General features: G+C 42.5%; 1 protein-coding gene across 5 annotated transcripts; it reads right to left on the bottom strand.

Annotated features, from left to right (window-relative positions):
- Nucleotides 1-1,909: 1,909 nt before the first annotated feature.
- Nucleotides 1,910-16,549, bottom strand: LOC116235198 (cyclin-dependent kinase inhibitor 1-like). Of its 5 annotated transcripts, none has more exons than XR_016469853.1 (5): nt 16,383-16,549; nt 15,520-15,728; nt 12,542-12,984; nt 4,954-8,900; nt 1,910-4,850 (listed from the first exon to the last, which is right to left on the bottom strand). XR_016469853.1 is itself a non-coding variant. In XM_090147766.1 (5 exons), the coding sequence occupies exons 3-5, from the start codon at nt 15,558-15,560 to the stop codon at nt 8,767-8,769; spliced, it is 618 nt and encodes a 205-aa protein (XP_090003892.1). In that variant the 5' UTR covers nt 15,561-15,728; nt 15,845-16,027; nt 16,383-16,549; the 3' UTR covers nt 1,910-8,766. The 5 variants fall into 5 exon arrangements, 3 of the variants coding, with proteins under 3 accessions (XP_090003892.1, XP_090003890.1, XP_031459061.2); XR_016469859.1 differs by having other exon boundaries at nt 1,910-4,448; nt 4,622-8,900; XM_090147766.1 differs by adding an exon at nt 15,845-16,027 and having other exon boundaries at nt 1,910-8,900.
- Nucleotides 16,550-21,283: the final 4,734 nt, after the last annotated feature.

Raw genomic sequence — 21,283 nt, forward strand, 5'->3', positions numbered from 1 at the left:
TTTCAAAGCTTACTACGGGAAAACAAAAGCCATTTCCACCACAGGCTCGGCTCTGTGAGACTGACTGCAGGCAGGAAGTGTTAACAAGCTGTGCTCGGGGCTACGCTCCTCTTTCCATCCAAGCACCAGCTCGCACTGTGAGGTGACTGCTGATCCATGACCCATCTCACCAGCCCTATATCACAAGCCCACCTCTTGTGTGGGCCTGGAACTTCATGGACGGGAGCTAATCATTGATACGAAGGCCTTGCCTTGGGAGAAGGCCAAGTGGAGGGGAAGGACCCACAGGCTGCAATGGTGGGCATTCTGGGGTCCTGCTAAGCCTCCAGAACCTGTGGGAGGTGGTTGGTGCTGCTGGGAGAATGTTTGTGGTTGGGAATTTGGTGCCAGAGCTGTGTTTAGAGGTGCTGTTTTATGTGTAGCAGCTTCCCCCCACCACTCCTCTAATCTCTATTACATATCTACAGACAAAACAGCCACTTGGCATCGCATTGCGGATGTCTGCAACTTTTGCCAGGACGTTGACCGGAGGCCAGGAACTTGGGTGGAGACAGGAGCCAGAAGGTCATCTGGGGTTGCTGTTCTTTGTTAGAGCTAAATAACATTGTGAACGTATTAAGCTCCTTTCCATGCACTGATTTTTTTTTTTTTTTTTAATACCTTCAGTAGCTGCCTTTTCTTTTTTATTTTTTTCCCTTTCTAGGCCGGACTCATGTACAAATGCACAAGGCAGAGCAGCCTGCTTGCTTGTATTTAGCATGAAACCCTGTGTCTGACAGTTATTTTTGAAAGAAATGAATGAAATACTCCTTCCAAAGGTCTCGTCTGCAAGAGCAAGACTTGGGGTTCTTTGCTACTTTCTTTCCAACACTGAAGAGGTGCTTACCTTCACACTATCATACAATCATTATTGTTCCCTAAGAAGAGAAGTTAAAAAATAAAGATGCAAGCTGGCTGAAGCAAATGGTGGTATCTGGAACTGAAGACCTGCAGCTGGATCCTGCAACACTGCTGAGCAGCAGTTCTCATGCTACTGGAGCCAGTAGGGACTGAAAAAACACAAGAAACACAAGAAATACCTGCATTTAGTAAGATGATGTTATTAAATAAGTTCTGCCTGTGTATAGGTTCATCTACCTGTAAGACAATGTATATTATTGTATATTTTTGAGCCATTAATGTGGATTCCCTTCATAACATAGACTGCTGATGAAAGTAGTTATCTATATGATGCTTTCTTCCAATGTCAAACTACAGCAAAATAATTACATGCTTACATAGAGACTGTAAATTATGTGGTTTCAAGAAAATCAAGTTTCATTCTTTTTTTCGACACTATGGCAAGAGCATTAGTGGGTGGACATGTGGAGCTCTGGGACTCACAGCAAAGCCTCCTATTCCAGCATAAGACTGACACTGCAGTGGCTGTAGACAAGTGCCTTCCTCCTTTTTTAATTCAAGTATCCTTGTGCCCATGAACATGTACTACACATTGAATTCCATCCATCTCCTACTCTCCTTCTTGGGATTTGACAGCCACGGGAAGTGTGTTGTTGCTGTTGATATTGGGCAGCTTTTTTGGTGCAAGACCCCTCTTGCAGGAAGATATTGGTGTCATGCCCAAAAGGCAACGGATACACTGAGTTACCCAGCTGCTGCTCTGTTTCATTCCCAGAACAGGATTGCTTTGTTTTTGGCCAAGAAGTCCTAACAAGTAAGATGCAAAGATATCTCCCTGTATTTGTATATAGACATATATACATAATAAAGAATAATACATACATTAACATTATATTATTTATTAAATAATACATCTGTTTATTTTTTCATACATATATGCTTTTCTCTGGAGTCTCAGTTGATGAGAGGTATTGTAATACAAAGCATTATTTGCACAGCTCAGTTTATCCAGACTGGTATCATTTTCCAGAGACATTATCTAATTCTAGCATCCGAAAGACTGTAAGAATAAGATTTCATGATAACGATGTATTCCAAAGGGAGTAGGACTGTGTAAAGGTAAAATGGATTATCTTGATTTGCAGCAGGCGAGGTAAAAATTCCCCACAGTCTCTCAGTTCTACATCTCAGACTCTTTATGCTGCTTCACTGTTTGGTATGGCTTCTTTATTTTTTTCTTTTAAAGGCAAGACAAATTGTCTAGCCACAAGTATTCAAACTGCTTTTAATCTGAGTCAAGAAATGTGCTGTACTGCTTGGCTGTCTTTAAGGTCAAATATTATAGTAACTCTGCAAATGGTGTATTGGCCAAAGGATGAGCTGCAGCTTAACGTATCTACCTTGCTCCAATGTGTTTGACTTATAGCTCCCAAGTCCCCTTGCCAACAGGGGCAGAGGGAGGCCCTTTTGCAGTGACACAATCACTGCAGCCCCCAGCCCCATTTTGACTGCAGCTGTGGCTTGGTGAGTCCGCTCCTCTTGGGCAGCCTGGCAAAAACATGTCTGCTGCATCCACTCTTGCTAAAGTTAGCTGAAAACTCATCTAGCTGAGATGAGCATTTAAATAACTTTTCTGTGGTTTAAGAAAAGGACAGTTTCACTGCAGCTGGGTTACTGGGGGGCCCAGACAAGCTCTGTGTCACAACAAGCTGGTGGGAGAAAAAGGGAGTCACTGTTCTTTTCCAGTCATTCCTAGTTCCCTGCTTCCATTGACATACCAGATTATGTGTCTTGTGGTTCCTGGCTGCATGAAGAATTCACATGTGGCTTGTAAAATCAGAAAGACCGGCCATTCCTGAGTAAGAAAACTTTATTAACATGCATTTGGGTGTACTTTTTCTGTGAACAGACACACACATGCACAGAGATACACATATTGGAAAGAACAGGTGTACATGGTCTCTGATTAGTCCATATAAACAAATACAGGATGCAGGATGATTCAAAATAATAACAACTTTGATTTCTGTATCACAGAGTTCTGAAGAGATTTCATTCATCACATACATTCTCACCCAGCTCTAGCTCCACAGACATATCTGAGATAGGGATTTAAAAATATCCACAGTAAAGTTTTCTGCTCAGTATAATGTTATAATTTTGAAGTGTAAAATTGCCTGGCTCATTTAAACCAGTAGCCAGTGCTATGCATCACCTGGATCCTATGAGTTTCTCTTTTTCAGTAGGCTCATGAGAGTGGTTCTTCACTTTCTTTAAGACAAGGACCACCTAACTTTTTAGGATAAAGAACCTTACACCAATTATATTGCTGCTGCCACAGTAGTTTCATTTACAGCAGCTAAACACCAGACACTTCCATACATCCTTATTTTCTCCATTTTTTTCTCCTTACTGCTGTGGCGTGAGAATATGTAGGGCTTGTTATTTTTAATAATGCTTATAACTGGTATGTGGATGATTGTCTGAAGTTTTATGGACCACTAGATGTCCTCAGCTAGTGCAGAAAATCACTTGTGCAGTGTGCTCCTCTCTCCTTGTGAGTTTATCTTAGCCATCAGCATTGTAGGATGAACTTTTTGGTATTCTTTGACCTCTTGCCAGCATAATTGCAAGGAAGAAATGTCACATTTGTACAAGGTCGGGGAAAATATTTATTTAGCAGGTGCATACGTGTTGTTTTTATCCGCTGATGGTAGGGGCAGCACAGCACTCTGGAATGTATGTTGTATTTATGGAGTGGATTAATGGGCAGAGTAAAGGTTATTGTCTTATAAACACAGCTGATCACATGCATCTGCCATTTCTCAGTGCCTCCTTATAAGAGATGGGATGGGAAAAAATAATCTGAAATAGAGGCCTCAAATGAAGCCATATTTAGACACTGAGCTGATTTCTTCGAAAGTGCTTCTCCTAAATAATTCTTACAGGTCAATAGAAGCCACCGTAATAAAAATCTGTGTATATGCATGCCATGTATCATGGATCACTTCATCTGTGATTGAATTCTGGGCAAACTTGTGGCAGATGTTTAACACATAATGTCACAGCAGCTCTCTACAAAATATTTCAGCAGGACAGGAAGAATGGCATGAACCTGCAAGAAGGTTTTAGTTAGGGAAGATGCAATTACCAAGATGGTGTCTAGGACACTAGGGCAAACCCTCTTGCTTTTGGAAATTTAACAGCTTTAAACACCTGATAGCCTTATGTATGTAAGTATGTATTTATTTTATTTATTTATTTGCCAAGGAAACAGATCGTTCAAACTAAAACAGGCAGCATTTCCTAAGCAAGCAAACAAACAAAAAACCTTAGAAAATAAATAAAGAAAAAAAAAAGTTTTTTCTCTTGTGACACCTTAGTGGGAAACCATGACACATTCACCACAGAACCGCACTTTCTGGGCTGCAGGTCAGCTCTGCCAACATTGTGTTTGAAGCTGATCAATTGTAAAAAGTGGAACTCCACAGGGAGAACAACACAGGGGGTCCAGGTTAGAGCAGTGCAGAAACAAAAGAGGAACCTATCTGCATGGAAGACAATTAAGAGTCTTTAGCTATTAAAGCAAGTATATGCACTAGCAATTATTGATGACCTTGCAAATATCCACATCCAACAATCAAATGGTTCAGCACACTAATTTTTTAGGTATAATTGAAATGACAGTATTGCAATAAAACAAGCAGAGGAAAATTGATACCTGAAAGCAAGCACCTTGTGTAGCACATATCCTTTCAATCTCCTGAGGAATTTTGTTGACTTGGGCTACCCATTAAATTTGCCACATGGATGGAGCAAATAATCTCCCACAGCAGTTCACAATCTTTGGAATAAGTCAGTTCTGATATTGCTAGGATGCAGAGTAATGGGCTAGGTGATTTCTTAGGTTCCCTTCCAGGCCAACATTTCTGTGACATTAAGGCACATCTCTGAAGTGTGTAAACAAGAATCAGAAAGATAATGGTGGATGAATGAAACGTACTAGAGTACATTCTCCAAGAAACCAAAGCTATCCTCCAAAGGGATACTTACCAACAGTTTGCACAGGAGCTGCTTTAAGTAGAAGGAAGTACCATCCTGAAAAAAAAATGAAAGAGTGCAGAGGAATTCTTTTCTTGGCTACCCTGCCCAAATGAAACAACTTTCTCTGGTTGCTACTGACAGGAATTTGTTAAAATGATGTATACCTGAGTTTATATTTGTTTTTATACAAAATATAAAGCTAGTGCAAGGGCTGTTCTGGGGGATGTTCTATCCCATTTTCAGCTAAGGTTGTGTTGCATGTGGGATGCATATATCTCATTCAGAAAAAAATCTGAACTATGTATTTCCCAAGTGTACACACTGGTCAGATGATGGTACCGTGGGAGCTAGACTATGGATACTGAGTACTATATGGCCCCGAATCACACACACAGATCATACTAAAAATGGGAAGGAAAGGGATCAAGCAGGTATGCTTGTACCTCGTTAGCAGCATGCCAAGGTTACAGTGTACCATGGATATCTGATGTGGTCTCTCTTCTGCTGTGCAGCCCCTACTCAGCTGCATAAGACCTTAAACAGTGCTGCTATCATTTCCTTAATGCTCTGATTCCTTATGTTTCAGAACATACCTCCTTGCCTCTAAGAGAGAACAGTTGTGAGGTTTGATAGAAAGGCATGCACCCATGCTGTCGATCCAATTTACAGGTCAGCAAAGCAGCCCTGACCTGCTTTAGTATGGAATTACACTTAGTGCATCCAGTATGTTGATTGTGCCATGGTGAAGCAGATCAAAGCTTCAGCGTACTGTTTGTTCAGTCAGGTCTGCTGCCTCACTTGAAGAACAGGAATGTGCTAGACATCCATTGTATAAAAACAAAATATCATTATTACAGTGTTGCTAAACAATGATGCATCTCCCTTTCTGTATAGTCTGTTTAACAAAAAAGTGCAATTTACAACATGAACAAAATAATGAAATATTCCATGTTTCCATGTTTCTCTGTTGAGCACAGTAATGAAATAAAGACTGATATGTTTTATCTGCTCAGTTGATGATTAAACTCAGGCAGTAATTAGATGTTTGTTGTTATTTTTGGCTGTCACACATGAAAAAAACATAGCAGAAACCTTCTTTTAAAAAATAAATCTTTAAAAACTCATGCATGTAGAAAGGAGGCAATGACTTCACATGGTTAGCTGTTTGTTGATTTAAGGTAGTTAAAGGAACTAGTGCAAAACTACTCAACCTCATTCTCTTCTGCTGTAAACCAAAGCACTTCCACTGCAGGTTAGTGGAGATACAATAAGCAGGCGATTAGGACCTGTAGTGCATGTATGAGAATTTCCAATTGAAAACACAGGCATGAAAACTTTTCCTTTGCCCTATCTGTTCTGTACACTTATTTCCAATATTTTGTCATTGAAATGAATTTTGTCATTGAAATGAAAAGAACATTAGTAAGCACAGTCAGCAAGCAGAAGGATACTACCTTGTCTCATTGTCAGAAATCTCTTTTCTGACCTACTACTGAATTCACAGTCATAGCTAATTAAGATGCAATAAACACAAGCTGCATTTTCAGCCAGGGCCTTTACCTTTCTTTCTGAAATTCTGACATTCAACTCTAAGACCAGTATCTGCCCTATTATCCAAAAAAAAAACCTGTTGCTGAACATTTAAATAACCCTTCAACAAAATTCATAGGACATTATGAGTCCTGGTGACAAAGTATTTGAAGCACATATTTCACTTTAAATGTCCATTTAAGCAGTGGGGTATTACAGAACTGATGTGAAAATGCAAAGATTCTTCCTTGCTCTTCTGGGACAGCAATGCATCAACAGTCATCGTCACCCCTAATAAGGAGAAGCACCCCTTCTCCTCTTGAAAGAAAAAGACCCCACACTACTTCACATGTCCATGACAAACTTACAGCCTTTTATGCACAACCCATGTCATCCTGGTCAGAAAGTAATTCTGCAAGTAACCTTGCAACAAAACAAAAAGTTGTAGCTCAGTGTCATTGGTCTGATTTGAAAGTCACAAGCACATGGAGAAACTGTTGTGCAATTTTTCTGATTAAAGAAAAACACTACACTTAAAAAAATGTAGATTAGTCTGTTCTAATCACAAGTCAAGTTTAAAAATAATCACACAAATTGTCCAACTGCTCACCTATATCTCAATGTGGTGAGAAGCTTGTTACAGAGCGGTCCAGTCATAAACACACTGAATGCATGCCTAGCAGCACTTGCCAAGGTTGACCCTTATCTGGCTTCAGCTGCGTAAAAATGCCTCTGACATCAGCTGGAGCAAGTTTTATTCCTCATTACATCACAAACCCAGGAGAGAAAATCTCTTCTTGTGACTCTCTTGCATGCATCTGGAAACAGGTTCCAAGAGCAATTTGCTGAGCATATTTGTCTCAGCATATAGAAACAAATCATCGCTGTTTTTTTGCCATTTGGGGGCAAACATTATTTACATCTGATCACTGTAGCTCTTAATGGGAAAAAAATAAATGCTCTAAACCATCCTGACATTGCGTGCAGTGCAGGATGTATTACTTCCTTACTTCAATTGCTGTGTGCACAACTGACATGCACATGCATGCGCATGTTGGCTCTTCCTGCCCAAGATAAACCTTGGCTTGTTTAGATTCAAGATGAAAAGTAGTATTCCACCATTGCACAATGTCCTAAAAAAGCTGACATTTACAAAGCTCTTACCAAATGTGTTCATTAAACATCACGTGCATCTTATGGCTATATGCAGCAGTATAATTTAGAGTGTATATTTTATAGGTTTCTTTTTCTGTTTTACCCACTGATTATTATGTGCTGTAAAACCTCAGTTATCCAAACTAGTCAGGGGAATGAAAAAGGGAAATAAAAAGTAGGTGATGGAAAAGTCTGTTAATAAACGCCACAGAAAAAGTAGTCCACACAATGTCAAGAGGTGTTATTAATGCCCTTTCTCTTCTTACAAAAACATTCTTAGTATGAAAAAAGTACTAAAAGCAACTAAATAGTTTACCTCTTTTGTAGCACGTTCTTACAAGCAGCAGGCATTTTTGAAAACTGTGGATGAATGCACAGCAAATTTTATCCTAATTTACACTGCAAATTCAAAGTCCTAGATGGAGTAGCATAGCTGAAAATAACAAGTGAATTTTTACGCAGCTGATAACAGGAATGACTTGAAAGATGCAAGAGTATATCTGGAAACATGTACTCATAACAAGCTGAACTACCCAGATCTTCCATGGTGGGCAGACATACAGAGTTAACATGGCTGCTGATATAAATGGAAACTTTCCCAAATAATTTCAGCTTTCTCCATTTACAATCCAGTAATACTTGGCACCCAAGTGCTGTTACTTATGCTCTGAATAGCTGTAAGCAAAAAATTTTGTACCTGATAAAAACCACAGATGTGCCTGGGAATTATTTTTAGTTGTCAGATCTGTAAAAATGAGATGGTGCTATGAGTCACCCTGCTTTAAGGAAAAAAAAAAGGATATGCAAAGACATAACAATATAAAAAATCCCAACAGTACACTGACATGTCCAAGAACAGCATTACACACATAGAGGTGCTGTTTTGTTTTTTTTTTAAAGTGTTCATCATTTTCTCATGTCCAGTGATTTTTAGTGCACATTAAACTTCACCGAATCCTGGAGAGTTCACATGTGCTAACTAGTGTTTTTTTAAGGCTAGTAATTTCTCACTGAAGTGTTTCCAGTTGATTTGGCCTGAACTCATTCCAACAAAAGTTTTTGTATTTGTGAGATCACTATCATCAATATACACCTTAGTGTGATGTCCTTAAGGGTCCAATCCTGCACAGAAGTTTTTCAATGCTGAGGAAACCCAGCAGATGCTTGTAGCCTCTCTGGTACAGGACAGACCAATGCTTGCTTTCGAGCAGTTGGCTTCTTTGCAGCAGCTTGTGTATTCGTCCTGATTCGCTTCTTCCCTGAGTAGTAATCTAGAGAATAACATGCAAACAGACAGAATTACGACTGTGATGCTAATAAGGGCTGCTTCAAAGAAATCTCTCGAATCTTGTTTTTGTCATTTAGACTCCTCTAAGGCTAGTGAATGGATAAAACTAATACTTTTAGTATGTTCCATATAAAACTGTGTAATACCAAGCAAAACAAAGGAAATGTGCTGGCTTTTATCCAGTTTTGATCAAAAGACTCTCGGCTCTATTACACAAGATGAGCAATGTGACATTTCACTCCAGTTTTTAGATCTACTGCTATAGTGCTTTCCAGTCAGAAATAGTTATTTTTTCCTCCTTAAACATTAAAAAAAAATAAAAATTTAAAAAAATCACCAAGAAGAAGCATCTTTATGGACCACTTTATTTCTGCTTATTAGATCAAATGTGGATTCAGGGAGGGCTGCATAAAACCTTGCACTGCTACTAAATTATAACTCATTCTTCACTCAGATAGTAAGTACTCAAGAACTCAAGGAGAGAGCACTCCTTTTTCATACAGTCTTGTGGTTGAGTTTCTGTTTTCAGGGGCAAATATAAGTCAGTATTAACTACAGAATTACAAATACAACAAAGGGTTTATATAAAAATTAACCTCCTGCCTCCCATCCTCACACTGAAAAAAATACTCTTTTCAGGTAGATAGGGCTAAATTAGCTGAAATAGAAGATAGATGCTTATTTATGTTTAGAACTGATGGGGTTTACCTGGTGTCATTTATTCGTATCCAATAACAAAAGTACTGTTTAAACTAACTAAGGATATGGGCTTCACAATGTTTAAACCTGAATTTGTGTAGAGTCAAATCGGCAGCACAGACATAATACCAAGTATTATTGGTAGGATGACTGGAAATGTATCCTCCTGGGCAGGAGCAAGCAAAGCTAACTCTGAAGAAGAGCAATAATCCACTGCACTCTCTCAGGAGAGAAAAAGAATAGCAGAAAGTAATGTAATCCTTATTACGCCCATTTATAAGACTTCTACATAGCTATCTTTCATTTTATTTGGGGAAAATAAATGCATGAAGGACATGCTTAGCAGGTGAAAGTCAGACAATCGTTATTCCCATTTCTGCCTATGAAGAATTCAGCTAGAGGCCAGCTGCTATGTGCTCACATGCCTCATAGCTGAGACCAGTTTCAGAACTGATGGAAGCATGTAATAGGGGGATACAGATTCCCCAGAGCCATATTTAAAAGGTCCAGCCTTTCTCTAAGACACTATACAGAGTCCATGAAAGTTGACTACTTCACTGAGGGCCTCTGAAGAGCAGTTCCTGAAGCCCATCAGTAGGAAAACCTGAGCTCAGGGACCTAGGAGGGAATAATTTCTGTTTAAACGTACTTTCCTAAATACTGGATTTCCTTTCATCCCCATTTTGTCCCATCTGCCTTGCAGAAGATGGGACTTTAGAACTGTTTCTGAAGCAGTACCAGCTAGTGAAAATGCTAGATTGTTAGGAATTTTCTCAACTCTGACCTTTAAGCAAAGGAGACTTAAAACCTCTCCAAGAGCAGCCAAGGTTTGAACCAGACTGACACAAGCCAACAAGTTAGGAAAAGAAGTGTAGAGGTGATGTGGTTCACCAACCTTTGCTATTGAAAAAAATAAATAAATAAAAAGAAAGGGAAAATACAAAGAAGACTTATAGCCTGTAGCTGATCTGTTTTTGAACTTGAGGCTCTCCCAGAAAACAGTAGAACTACATTGGGACCACAGTGAAAAAAGAATGAGGAGGAAGCAGTGTACATAAAAGGGGTGGAAGATAGAAGGAAAAACCTACCTTATGTGTTGGTTAGCACTCTGCATGTTTAAGGAGTCAAACAGAGCAGGAAAACCTCTGCTCCTTCCACTTTGGAGGCACCAACATCCACAAAACCCCACAGCTGACTTTTAATATGCTGATACTTATTTAATGACCCACAGCTGTCTTTTAAAGTCTAAATTAAACACACATTGTTGGACCTTAATGTAAAGCATCGCAGTGTTTTTGTTGACTGAAGGAGAATGCAGCTATGCAGATAGCTGTGCTCAGATCCAACCTCAGATCTCAGTGCTAAATGAACTTCACCAGAGGATGGTAGAAGCTGATTGAATGGGCAGAAGCAATGGGTCAGAGTGTATTAGTAGACATTAGTTTCCCATAAAATTGTCTGAGTTTTGCCTGAATTACTTCAGTTTTACCCAGAAGTTTTCTGATACTAGAGGGAAACTTCTAAAGCATAGTTCAGCTGGCAATATGAAGGCTGTAAGTTTTTGTGTCTATCTGTCTGTCACTCTGTGTGAAGGAATGAGAGAGAGACTGATCTCCAACTCTCACCAAAAAAGACAACTGCAAACTATTTTCTTGGCCCATTTCATAGACGCAGATTCCTTGGGAAGAAGGGTACTGATATTAGACTAAAGTGTTTTCTTTTATGAAAATATATGTGGGAAAGCGTTAAACTGTGTAGCATAGTATTTTGGTTTCCATATTCCCTGTTGAAATGTTTCTTGCCTGAGGAAAACAAAACGGAAGAAAAACATCCCCTGGAAATATCTTCATAATTTACTCCCACACACCCAGTGAAAGATTTACAATTGAACAGCAGTTCCCTCAAACCATCACAACATTGTACTCTGAATTACTCTTCTGTACTCCTACCTGTAAATTATACTGTTAATTAGTTAATGGCTGTAAAGTGCTTTGGAGAAGAAAAGAGTACTCATTAAATATCACTGCTCTGTATGCTAGTGTACAGTGTTCACTCTTCATTAACCACCAATCTCACCCCGAACTTCTCTCTACCAATTAAGTTTCATACCCTCAAATAGCAAATTATTCTATTCCCTGATTTACTGTGATCAAAATCGCTGTTCAGAAAGTGTTTCCTGAACCTTAGCTTCAATTATCTCCAAGGCTATTTCAAGCTGGTGTCTTACATCAAATTCCAAGAAGGAAATCTTTGGTCTAGGTCTTGAAAACTTCAGACTTGGATTAACAAAATCCTCAAAAAGGACATGGAAAATCTAATATATGGGATTAGATTTTTCAAACAAGCTCAAATTCCTGTTGAGAACAGTAAAGGGGGCAGGGATGGGGGGGAATTCCCAAAAAATCTTGGTATGCAGGATGCTGAAGACTTTCAAGAACCAAAAGCTCTTTTATGGGTGCTGAAACTTCTCTGTTTTTACATCTGGCAGTAAGTTCTGCTCAGTGGCATTTGAAAACCTAGCCTCTTCTGCCACCTGGCCAAGTTTAACAATGATCTGCCCTTACATTTTTCAGATGCCTTCACTGAGAATAATATCCAAGCTGAAGTCAGAAGGTGAACTGATTCCCACTTGAGAAATAACTCCACTGCTTTTCTCACACTAACCCTCCTAACCATCCCAATCAAGTCGTCACTATCTTACTGCTCTGGTAGGTCCTAAAGGGACCCTGAGGGCCGGGAGGTGGTTGTGGCCCAATACCTCTGAAAAACACATCACACGCCCATTTATTTATATTTTATTTTCTTTCAGATGCTCCTTTAAAAGGCTGCGTTTTTTTAAAAGCAAGGCCAGTGCATGTTCCTGCCATAGAATTTCTTGTTTGGAACCAGGTTTGGTCATCAGAGTAACACCAAGACCTCTCATACCTGTTAAAGACGTCTGCCTTCTTCTCTTTCCTTCTGGGACCTTCCCAACTGCTGTTTGCTTGGAAGCCTTTGGTTTCTCTGCCAGTGCTGTCAGGGTCAACCGGTGAGCCTTTTCCTCCCTGCACAGGGGCCGGTTCAGGTGCCGCAGTGGCCTCCGGCTCTCTCTCACCACACAGCTGTGATAGAAGGTCGGCACCTCGTGGCCCCTCAGCTCTTCCCACTGCAGGAATCCTTCCATTGGCACATCCTGTAGGAAATCGAAGTTCCACTTCTGCTGGGCCCTTTCGATGTTGCTGCGCAGCATGTGCTGGAAGTCCCAGTGCAGCTGCTCGTGGTCTACCGGGCCGAAGAGATTCCGCTGGGTGTGCACTATCTTCCCCAGATGCCGTTCCATCTTTTCTCCCTGGTGCTGCTCTCTGGCGAGCGTACCCAGCAGCGATTCCCTGCCAAGGACAGAAAGACCATCATCATCTGTGTGTGGCAGTAAACACAAATCCCTTTGATTCTGCTGTGGAGAGTCCTGGTTTATTTTGGATGAAATTTATCCCAGTATCTAGGCCAGAGGGAAAATTCCCATTGACTTCTATTGGATTTGTCTGTGGCAGCAGCTTTGACAGGGAACAGGTAAAGCTGAAATACCTTCACCTCTTCTGTGCATCCATATTCCAGGGTATCCCAAGCAAAAGTTTGCCCTATGGGGACAGAGCTGTACAAGGAAGTGGAGGCAGTGACTGTTATTTTTCTTTGTTGTGCTTTGTTTACACTGCCTAGCAGTGAGCAGTCTTGCTTATAGGACTTGGACTCCTAGGAGCTGCTGTAGTATGAACGAAGGCAAAAGAGAGAGCGTAGAGGTGGGAGTTGAGAAAACTGCCAAGAGCATCTTTTTAAACAAAGGAAATGTACTGAAAAGGAGGACTTCTAGAACAAATAATGGAGATGGCAAACAAGAAAATATACAAACTAGCCTAGTTTTACAGTGGAGGTAGTATTACTATCCCAACTACTCTAACCGTTTATTTTACAGCATCAGCCAGTTAGAGGACAAAGATGACCAGAGATATCACTTGGCTGTTGCCTGATACTTTTATTCCTATTTCCTGAAGCAAGTGCTTGAGAAATGTCCCAGTCCAGACAACAGGATCTCATTTCTGGTATCAGCAAATCCCACTCAAGCATTGGGCAGGCCAGCATGTGGGCAAGGGGAAGGTTTGTATCTTCCCCTGGCAGGTAAGGTGGAGACATGGCAATGATGAGGAAATAAATCAGGCATTTTGCAATTTCACAGACCAACAAGGGCTGGTACATACATTTACCAAGTATGTTCACCTAGTAATTTCTGCTCAAATCCTCAACTTCTGGAAGAGCTTGAAAATAGATCTTCAGTGTCTTTCATTCTTCCTCTTTTTGCACCCCAAAACTCAGTCCCTTCTCCAAAGCTGCAGATGCATTGCAGAAGACAGGCTACGAAACTTTAGAGAAACATTAGCAAACAGCCATGTTTTGGATCTGTTGCACTACTGAATTCTGAAGGGCATGAAGAATTTAGAGATTGAACTAAGAGAGTTTAGCAACTATCTGCAGACCATGCAGATAGTTAAAAATGGAGCAGCATAGCTTTTGCAGAGGCACATGTATAGGTTTGGTCTCCAACATCCCAAAGGGTGCTTCCACCGCAATAGACACAAACCCAGATGCAATTTGTGTAACCACCCTTCCCTATTATTTCTGCAGGTCTGCATCTAATCTAAGCAAACTCTGAGCATCCCATTGCACTCATGCCCCAGTGCCTGACTGTCACTTTGTGACTACAGAATCAAGAGCTTGTCAGCAACAGGCTGCTGTTGGCGCAGAGATTGTTTTGCACACCAACTGCAGCAAAAAGCTCAGGCAGTGAGGGGATGCAGTTGCCTCATTTCAGGTGGAAACTGAGCATCAGTTCTGCAGGTGATAATGCTGAGTAGTAGAGCACTAGTGAGGAGGATGGGCTCTTACATCCATTTCTGAACCTTATTCCTTGCCCCTAGTGGCTCTGAAATAGTGGACCACGGATGCATGGCCCACAGTCATTGGAAACTGAAATTGGACCTCCAGGTGTAGGTCGCCCTTCTGGTGCGTGTATTTATTTCCAAATATGTGTGGAAGGCTGATGGCTCCCAAATACAGAGACAGGCACATGTGAGTGTCAGGACAGAAAGCAGTGCAGTTTCATGCAATTATGGTGTCTCCCTGGCTCCAGCTGGCTCCTGTCAGTGCTACTGCATCATTCCACATTGTGACTATAACCCCAGCAGACGCTCCTTGCTCCTCTGTGGTCACAGCAAAGGCTTTCTCAAGAAGCATCTGAGAGCATGCCAACAAGAATAATCCTTGAGGAGGCATCCACAATCCCAAAACTTAACATAAACTTTTCCCCGATTTGTGTGTAAACTTGCCCTCAGCCATGGGGATGCTCAGTGGTGCTGGCTGTCACTACAGCTAACAACAATCACACTGCTGCTGTGCTGCTTTTTCATCTGGTGCCAAGACGCCAGCAACCTAAACTAAGCTCATTGAAAGGCAATCCATCAGTCTCAGGAAGGCACAGCCAGTGCTTTGAAGGAAACGTGCACTAGGAATTGCATTACAAATTGGCATTTTGGAAAGAGCCAATCAGGGCCAGGAAGAAAGAAGATGTTCATCAGGCATTTGCGGCCTCCACTATTTTTTTTTTAATTTATTTTAATAGCGCATATGAATGAACAAGGAGATAATCTGTCTTGCTCTGTTCATGATTACAAGAACACGGGAAGAGCTGCTCCAGGGCAGACTATGAACCATGTGTCTTGTCTTTAGGGCTGTTTAATTCCAGGTGTTTCAAAAGAAGATAAAAAGCCTGCAGAGAGGATAATTATAGAATAACCTTTCCCTACAGAAAGTTTCCTCCTAATGCTCTTAATTATGTAATGAATCACACATGCTTATAACTCTCCTAAACTTACATCATGTGTATATGTGGACCGTTGCTGTTTCCATTACTCATAGTCACATCCAGGGTTAATCCTGGCCCAGCTGCAGTTGGTGCAGGCTTACTGCTGCAGAGCTCGGATGCTTTTTGCAGGGCTCTTTCCAGGTCTCACTCCAGGGCTGCACTATCACTATTCCCACATGCTGGTCTGAGCTGCACGGCTGCGTTAAACACCTGCAGAACCTGACTGAAACCCTTCAGAAATGCAGAAACATTACTGGTAGGGTCTCCTTTCTTGATCCACGTTTATTGTGACACCCAATAAGTTGCAAGCCCCGCGCTGCCAGCGTTAGACCTACCCGTACAAGCGCTGCTCCTACAGGCAGGATGAGGGAAAGAAAGCTACAGGGAGCTCTCCGCTGGAGGTGGAAGAGCTGTGTTACGGGCTAGCTTCAGCGGAAAGAAACACAAACTTCCTGAGGTGCTTGCTTCTCGGGTCATGCTTTCAGAGTACCAGAGGAGCAGTAGGTAGCATTTCCGGACTTCCCACATACACACAGTTTAAAAACATATAAGTCAACTGACAGATGATAATTTGGGAATGGATGCTGTGGATTTTTATTTTTTTTTTTCATTCTTCCGATGAAGGTCTGTCCTAATTTTGACCCCGAACGAGCGTCGCCAGCTATGAACGTTGCTTTCCAGCACCCCGCTTGCCTGCGGCAGCTGCTCACACACCTCGATACAGACCCTGCTGCAGAAGGACAGACCTCCCGCACAGGGTGCACAGGCAGCTCCGACCCCGCCACGCACGGCCACGGACAGCCGCTCTCCGCCACCGCAGCCCCCACCCGCTCCCTCCCGTCCCACCGCCGTCGATGGGCGGAGCTCACTTACATGCGGGGACACCCCGAGTGCTGCCGCCCGCGCTCTCCTCCGCACGTCCCGGGGAAGGGGTGTCCCCGGCGGCGGCGGACGACGAGGAAAGCAGCCGGGGTCGCAGCTGCCGCCGGGCTCGTATTGCGGCGCGGCGCGGCGTAGCCCGGCTCCCGCCCTGCCCCGCCTCACGTGCCGCCAGGCAGGGCTGGGCTGAGCCGGGCGCCTCGCCAGGCGCCGTCGCACGTGGCTCCGCAACGTGAGAGCCCCGCAACGTGAGGGCCCCGAGCGGCTCCGGCCAGCTCGGCGAGGCCGTGGAGAGCCGGTCGGCCTCCGGTTGGCGGGGCTGCGTCTCTCGTGTGGGGAGGAGCGCGGGGCGGCTGCGAGACTGAGGAAAGGGTCGCATGGAAAGTGGGTGTTTCTAGTGTCAGAACTTCTCAGGTGAATGGGCAAAATGGGAATTTTTGCCCCCCAAGGATGAGGTGGCTGAAGACAGATAGGCTGGGCTGCGAGGATGGGAATGCAGGTTATGCTTGCACAGAATCACAGCGTGGCTGAGGTTGGCGGGATCTCTGGGCCCATCTGTCCCAACCCCTGTTTGAGCAGGGCTGCCCAGAGCAGGGTGCCTAGTCCTGTGCCCAGGCAGCTTTTGAAGATCTTTGTGGAGACTCCACAGCCTCTCCGGGCAACCTGTGCTCCGTCATCCGCACAGCACAAAAGTGCTTCCTCATGTTCAGAGGGAACCTCTTGCATGCCAGTTTGTGCCCATTGTCTCTTGTCCTGGCACTGGTCCACTGAAAAGAGCCTGGCTCGATCCCCTGTGCACCTTCTTTTTCTGTTTATGGGTTTTGCTCAGATACCCCTGAGCCCCCTCCAGCCTGAACAGGCCCAGCCCTCTCAGCCTCTTCTCATAGGAGAGGTGCTCCCACACCTCAATCACCTTTTGTGACCCTTTTTCTTGGGTATGGACAATAGTCAAGGTCAGGAGACTTGTGCCACCCTGTGCATCTGCTGTCCTTCTCGGCAAGGTGGCCCTATCTGTGAGGTGGCTGTCTAAGAACAACTCTGAGAGAGATCAGTCTGCAGCACGTGTTTATATATCATTGCGATAGATGATGTATTTTCTTGAGCTTTAACAGTATGTAGCTTTTCACAGAAGGAAAGTGTTTTCAGTGTGTGAAGAAGGCTGAACAACCCCTCTGTGATAAGGCAGGCTTGCATTGCTTTCTGCATTTTTCAGGTTAGAAAACATAGGTGAGAAGTGAGGTGGCATTTTGTTAGCACTAGAGCACTTTGGTATTTCCATTTCTGCATTTGAAAGGTCTGCTTGTTTGTATTGCTCTGGGCTCTGTTTCATGTTGTTCATGAGTTGGAAGAGAGAGAGAAACTGGAGAAAAGTTACAATTTACTTCAATTTACAAACCAGAAAAGCTATGATTTTCTTAAATTCATTTACAAACCAGAAGGAATAGCATTAATGATCAGACAGACTTATCTAGGCAGTGTCAAGGGCAGATGTGAGGATGACTTTGAACTGTTCCCATCAGAGCATTCCACAGCTCTCATCAGTCTGCCTACCATCTTATGTCCCAACCTCCGTACCAGTGTCCCATAACACCCATAGACATCCTGACCCACCACATGCTTTAGCCCACCAGCCTTAAGCCATTGTGCTCAGCAAAGGGAATAATGCTGTGGTTGTGTTTCTATAGTAGGAAGGTAACAATTGGGTGAAAATATGAACGCAGAATGCTCACATTTCAGCCCACCCACTCTTGGCCTGGGCTTTTAAAGAAAATGTGTTTTAAACATTTTTATAACTGTGTGTTTTGAGGCAATATTGCTTTTTAATGTAGTCTAGGTAATTTCCTACTGAGGTAACAAAGCCATTTATGTCCTTGTTTTGTTTTACAGACAGTTGAACACTTTGGAAACAGAACTCTGATTTTTTCTTAATGGATTTTTTGGGGGAGGACAGGGAGAAGTTTTAATTAATAATATATATTTGCCTCATAACTGTATGTAGTCATGCTTATCTTAGGCACTTGGATGTGTTTGTGCCAAATGCTATGAATCATCCGTTTAGCTCTTTGAAATCACTATCTGAGGTTTCATAAGATTACAAAGGCGATTCATATTTATACATCTCCTGATGGTGATCCTTGTGGCATGAAGTTCAGTGAGACCAAGTATTGGGTCCTGCACTTTTTCCACAACAGCCCCGGGCAACGTGACAGGCTTGGGGCAGAGTGGATGGAAGGCTGTGTGGAAGAAACGAACCCAGGGGTGCTGGTCAATGCTTGGCTAAACATGAGCCAGCAGTGTGCACAGGTGGCCAAGATGGCCAGTGGCATCCTGGCTTGTATCAGAAATAGTGTTGCCAGCAGGAGAAGGGAGGTAATCATTCCTCTGTACTCAGTTCTGGTGAGTCTGCACATCAAGTACTGTGTTCAGATTTGGGCCTCTCACTAGAAGAAAGACATTGAGGCCCTGGTGCATGTCCAGAGGAGGACAGTGAGGCTGGTGATGGGTCTGGGGTCTTATGAGGAATTGGGACTTGTTAGTCTGGTGAAGTCACTCTGGGGAGACCTTACTGCTCTTTACAACTACCTGAAAGGAGGTTGTGGTAAGGTGGAGGTCAGCCTCTTTCTCCCAAGTAACTAGTGGTAGGATTAGAGGGAGTGGCCTCATGTTGCATCAGTGGAGGTTCAGGTTGGATATTTGGAAAAATTTCTTCTCTGAAAGAGTGGTCAGACACTGGAATGGGCTGCTCAGGAAGGTGGTTGAGTCACCATCCCTGGTGGTGGTGAAGGAATGTTTAGATTTTGTACTAAAGGACATTGTTTAGTGGAGAAATATTGGTGGTAGGTAGATAGTTGACTTAGGTGATCCTTGAGGTCTTTCAAACCTTGGTGATTCTATGATTCATTCTTAAGATTTGCTTTTGGTTTGCAGTGTTCTCCTTGCTACAGGGGTTGTGCTCCAAAGGATTATTTTCCAAGTTGGATTTGCCATCCATTCTGACTTTCTGAGATCACACATCTTTTGATGTTTCACACTCTCTACTTGATTCCTAGATACAAACATCTTACAGTTTATCAGGAGGGGGAAGATACAGTGGGGTGATGTATAATCAATGAAAATTATATAAAGGAATATTATATAATTTAATAATATTAAGATGTTATAATAATGAAATAAGCAAGAGAGTTAGGCACAGCAAGACAAAGAGAATAAATAGGAGACTTACCCATGTTGTTGGCTTGCTCAGGAAACTCCAGTGGAGTGGATCTTCTAAAGAGAGAGAGATCCTTCCCCGCTGGTAGTCAGCTCTTAAATGGGTCTAGGAGAGGTGGAGCCAGGCTCCACCCCTTCCTGCAGCACAGGTGAATTGCTTTCACCTGTGCTCCCAGGGCTGACTCATTGCTCGCCTCAGGTGACTAATCAGAGGTTCAGGCCGTGACTCAGCAGTTCCCATACAGGTGACGAATGGGCTTGCTGTAAAAAGAAGACCATATGTATGTTGCCTGTCTTTCTGTCTTGTACTTGTCATGTCTTCCATGTCCTTTGATCCATCAGAATTTGTACTTTGGGAAGCAGTGCTGCCTGTAGAGTACTAGTTGGAAAAACACGTTAAGGAAGGCAAAAGCACCACTGTGTTAGATCTTTGCAAAAGTACTTTTTTTTTTCAGTTCTGGTTGTATAGCATTTTGCAGCTTCCTGACTTGATACATACCAACAAGAAGTAAATAAAAAACAAATACATTGTTTTTATTTCTGAACTGGATGTGACATCTAGAATAAAAACTGAGAAAAAAAAAAGAAAGATATCGGTGGTTTTGGTGAGAAAGAATTGTTAACGTAAGGCAGGTATTATAGATATGAAGAGTGACATCATTGTTACTATTACGTCAGTTTTGGTCTCTGCAATGCCAAGGATTTGTGTTCTCTCTGACTTGTTGCCTCTCTGAGTGAACAAATTGCTGCTATAGGTCAGAATGCTCTAATAATGTGTGCCTTGAAAAATGCTATTGAGTAAGTTCCTATTTTCAGTTAACTTCATAAGTGGAAAGATAAATGGAGACAGAAGAGTCAGTGCTGCAGTATCTATTCACCTGTTCACTAGAGATTAATTTTCAAATAGGCTTAGGAATATTGACTATATCATAAAACCCATACATAAACACTGGAAAAATTAAGGACCAGACAATCATCCACACTCCGTTTATCCTCTTATTCATTTAAAATATCATCACAGAAACTTGACCCTGATTTTAAGGACATAGGAAAACTCCAAATTTTTTCTCCCCTCCTTTGCTTCCTAAAGCAGGTTTTCCATTAGTTTTCATATATGCAATAACTCAATAACTGAAACAGTATAACCTTCTTATGAAAAAGCGTAGCTTGAAGGCTCAGTTTTGGGAGAAAGGTAGGGAGATCCTTCTCTGTAGGGAGAAAAAGCCTGTTTGTGAAAAGAAGTGGTGGTTTAGGTGTCTTCAGCTTGCTCGCGAGTAGGTCAGAACCCCCAAATTGCAATTATTTATGTCCAGAGCTGCTTTGATGGGGTAACCCTGTGCTCCGACTGGATTCAGTATGGCAAGATGGGAAATGAGGAGGGTTGGGAGGGCAAGAAAAGTAGAAAAAGGATGTATTTCCTAAAGAGAAGTATGGTATCACCTGTCTTGTAGTTCTGTCAGCTCTGTGATCTTGCAGATTGGCAGAGCCAGAGAGGAGAGAGTTCGTGCATCAGCAGCAAAGGCAGAGAGTCCATCACAGTCCTGCCTTGTTCCCTCCATCCAGGCAGGATGTGCTCTCTGTATCGGGACAGCTGACAACAGGTAAATAAAGATAAGGGTGCCAGAGAATTTGCTGTTTACTTCTGGGCTCTGGCCACAAGTCTTCCTCATCACTGTATGTGAGAG

This window comes from Phasianus colchicus, chromosome 1 (assembly GCF_987193195.1).
Source record: "Phasianus colchicus chromosome 1, bPhaCol1.hap1.1, whole genome shotgun sequence".
NCBI lineage: Eukaryota > Metazoa > Chordata > Aves > Galliformes > Phasianidae > Phasianus > Phasianus colchicus.